The sequence below is a fragment of the Lagopus leucura genome, unplaced genomic scaffold (assembly GCF_019238085.1).
Source record: "Lagopus leucura isolate 7727_CA_CO unplaced genomic scaffold, USGS_WTPT01 34583-0_obj-0_obj, whole genome shotgun sequence".
In the NCBI taxonomy this organism is placed as follows: domain Eukaryota; kingdom Metazoa; phylum Chordata; class Aves; order Galliformes; family Phasianidae; genus Lagopus; species Lagopus leucura.
This window is the reverse complement of record NW_024966835.1, coordinates 6,280-7,712: the sequence shown is the minus strand read 5'-3', so window position 1 is coordinate 7,712 and position 1,433 is coordinate 6,280. Positions and strand designations below refer to the sequence as shown.

General features: G+C 71.0%; 1 protein-coding gene across 1 annotated transcript in view; it reads right to left on the bottom strand.

Annotated features, from left to right (window-relative positions):
• Positions 1 to 37: 37 nt before the first annotated feature.
• Positions 38 to 1,433, bottom strand: part of SPRYD3 (SPRY domain containing 3) — a gene marked incomplete at its 3' end in the record, with an annotated part of 2,873 nt that continues 1,477 nt past the window's right edge. Inside the window, exons 2-6 of the mRNA XM_042893487.1 lie at positions 1,265 to 1,405; positions 1,090 to 1,165; positions 641 to 765; positions 420 to 555; positions 38 to 253 (exon numbers count right to left, since the gene is read on the bottom strand). Of these exons, the coding sequence (XP_042749421.1) occupies positions 38 to 253; positions 420 to 555; positions 641 to 765; positions 1,090 to 1,165; positions 1,265 to 1,392 (681 nt within the window). The remainder of the gene's footprint in view (positions 254 to 419; positions 556 to 640; positions 766 to 1,089; positions 1,166 to 1,264; positions 1,406 to 1,433) is intronic.

Sequence of the window (1,433 nt, the reverse complement as noted above, 5' to 3'; positions counted from 1 at the left end):
GGAAGGCTCCTCTCTAGGGCTGAGAACGCTTCCCTACGGGGCCCGGCCCCCCCCCCCAGCTCCGGGCTCTCACCGTGCCGCAGGCTCGCACGTCGTGCAGGCGGCCCCACTCCTCCTCGTGGCTGTCCACCATCATGGCGCTGTCGTCCTCCAGCGCAGCGCGGAGGTGCAGCCGAACCTCCTCCCCCAGCGAGTGCAGCCCCACGGCCGGGAAAAGCCCCTCGGGGGACAGCGGCATGGCCGAGCAGCCCACCTGGGGGGGGGGGGCACGGCGCTGGGGGTCAGGAAGGATGGGGGGAAGGGACGGAGGGGCGGGGACGGGGTCGCGGGGAAGGGGACGTGGCGGGGATGGAGAACAGCGCCGGAGGTCCGGGAAGCGGCCAAAGACGGGGCTCTGGGGGCGCAGGGGGGGCTCTCACCCTTTTCCCGTTCTTGGTGAAGAAGACCTGCGCCGTCTGCACCTCGAAGGAGACGCGCTCGATGCCGCAGCCGATGCGATCGCCGGAGCTGCACTTGGTGCCGAACTGCCGCCCCTTGGCGCGGCCACTGTACAACCTTGGGGGGGGGGGCCCGGGGGGGGGCCCCACGATAGCAAGGGGTCCCTGCACCCCCCCCCCTCCCCACCTCCCAGCTCACTCACTTGCCGTCATCGGCGTGGAACGCCACCGAGCCGGGCAGCCAGCCGGGGGGGTGCTCCAGGCTGTAGTGCTGCGGCACCAACCCCACCGCGATGGCGCCCCGCACCCCGCTGTCCACGATGGACACCTGTGGGGAAACGGGGACGCTGCGACCCAGCGGGACGAGGAGACACCGCGAGGTGGGGACGGCAGGGGGCCAGGAGCGAAGGGGACAAAGGGATGAGGACACCTGGTGGTGATGGGGACCCTAAATGGCGATAAGGACGGGGACACCAAGGGGGGAGCCCCGGTGACACCAGGCATCCCAACCAAGGTTGGGGCCGGCAGTGAAGACGGGGATCCCGCGACAACGGGGATCTGAAACGAGGACGGGGTCCCAAAAGGGCTGCGAACCCCCGGTGACAACGGAGATCCCAGATGAGGACAGGGACCCCCAGCGGCCCCTCCTCACCTCAAAGTAGTTGTTGTCTCGAGTCAGCGGCCGCGGCGCCACATAGCAGCCCACCTCACCCGAGTCCCCGTGGTAGCTGGACAGACGGACACAGACACACGGACAGCCCCGCGTCACTTCGGGTCACCTCGCAGCCCCCCCCCCCCCCCCCCCCGGACCCCGGACCCCCCCCCACCTGAGCGTGTCCCCGTCCACCAGCACGTGTTTGCTGCGCTCCTGGTAGCGCACGGCGCGAACCTCCCGGATCTCCCGGATCCGCCGCCGCCAGCTCAGGAAGCGGTAATGCAGGCGCAGATCATCCATGGCGCCCGCCCACCTGCGGGGCAGCGCGTGAGCCCCCCCCC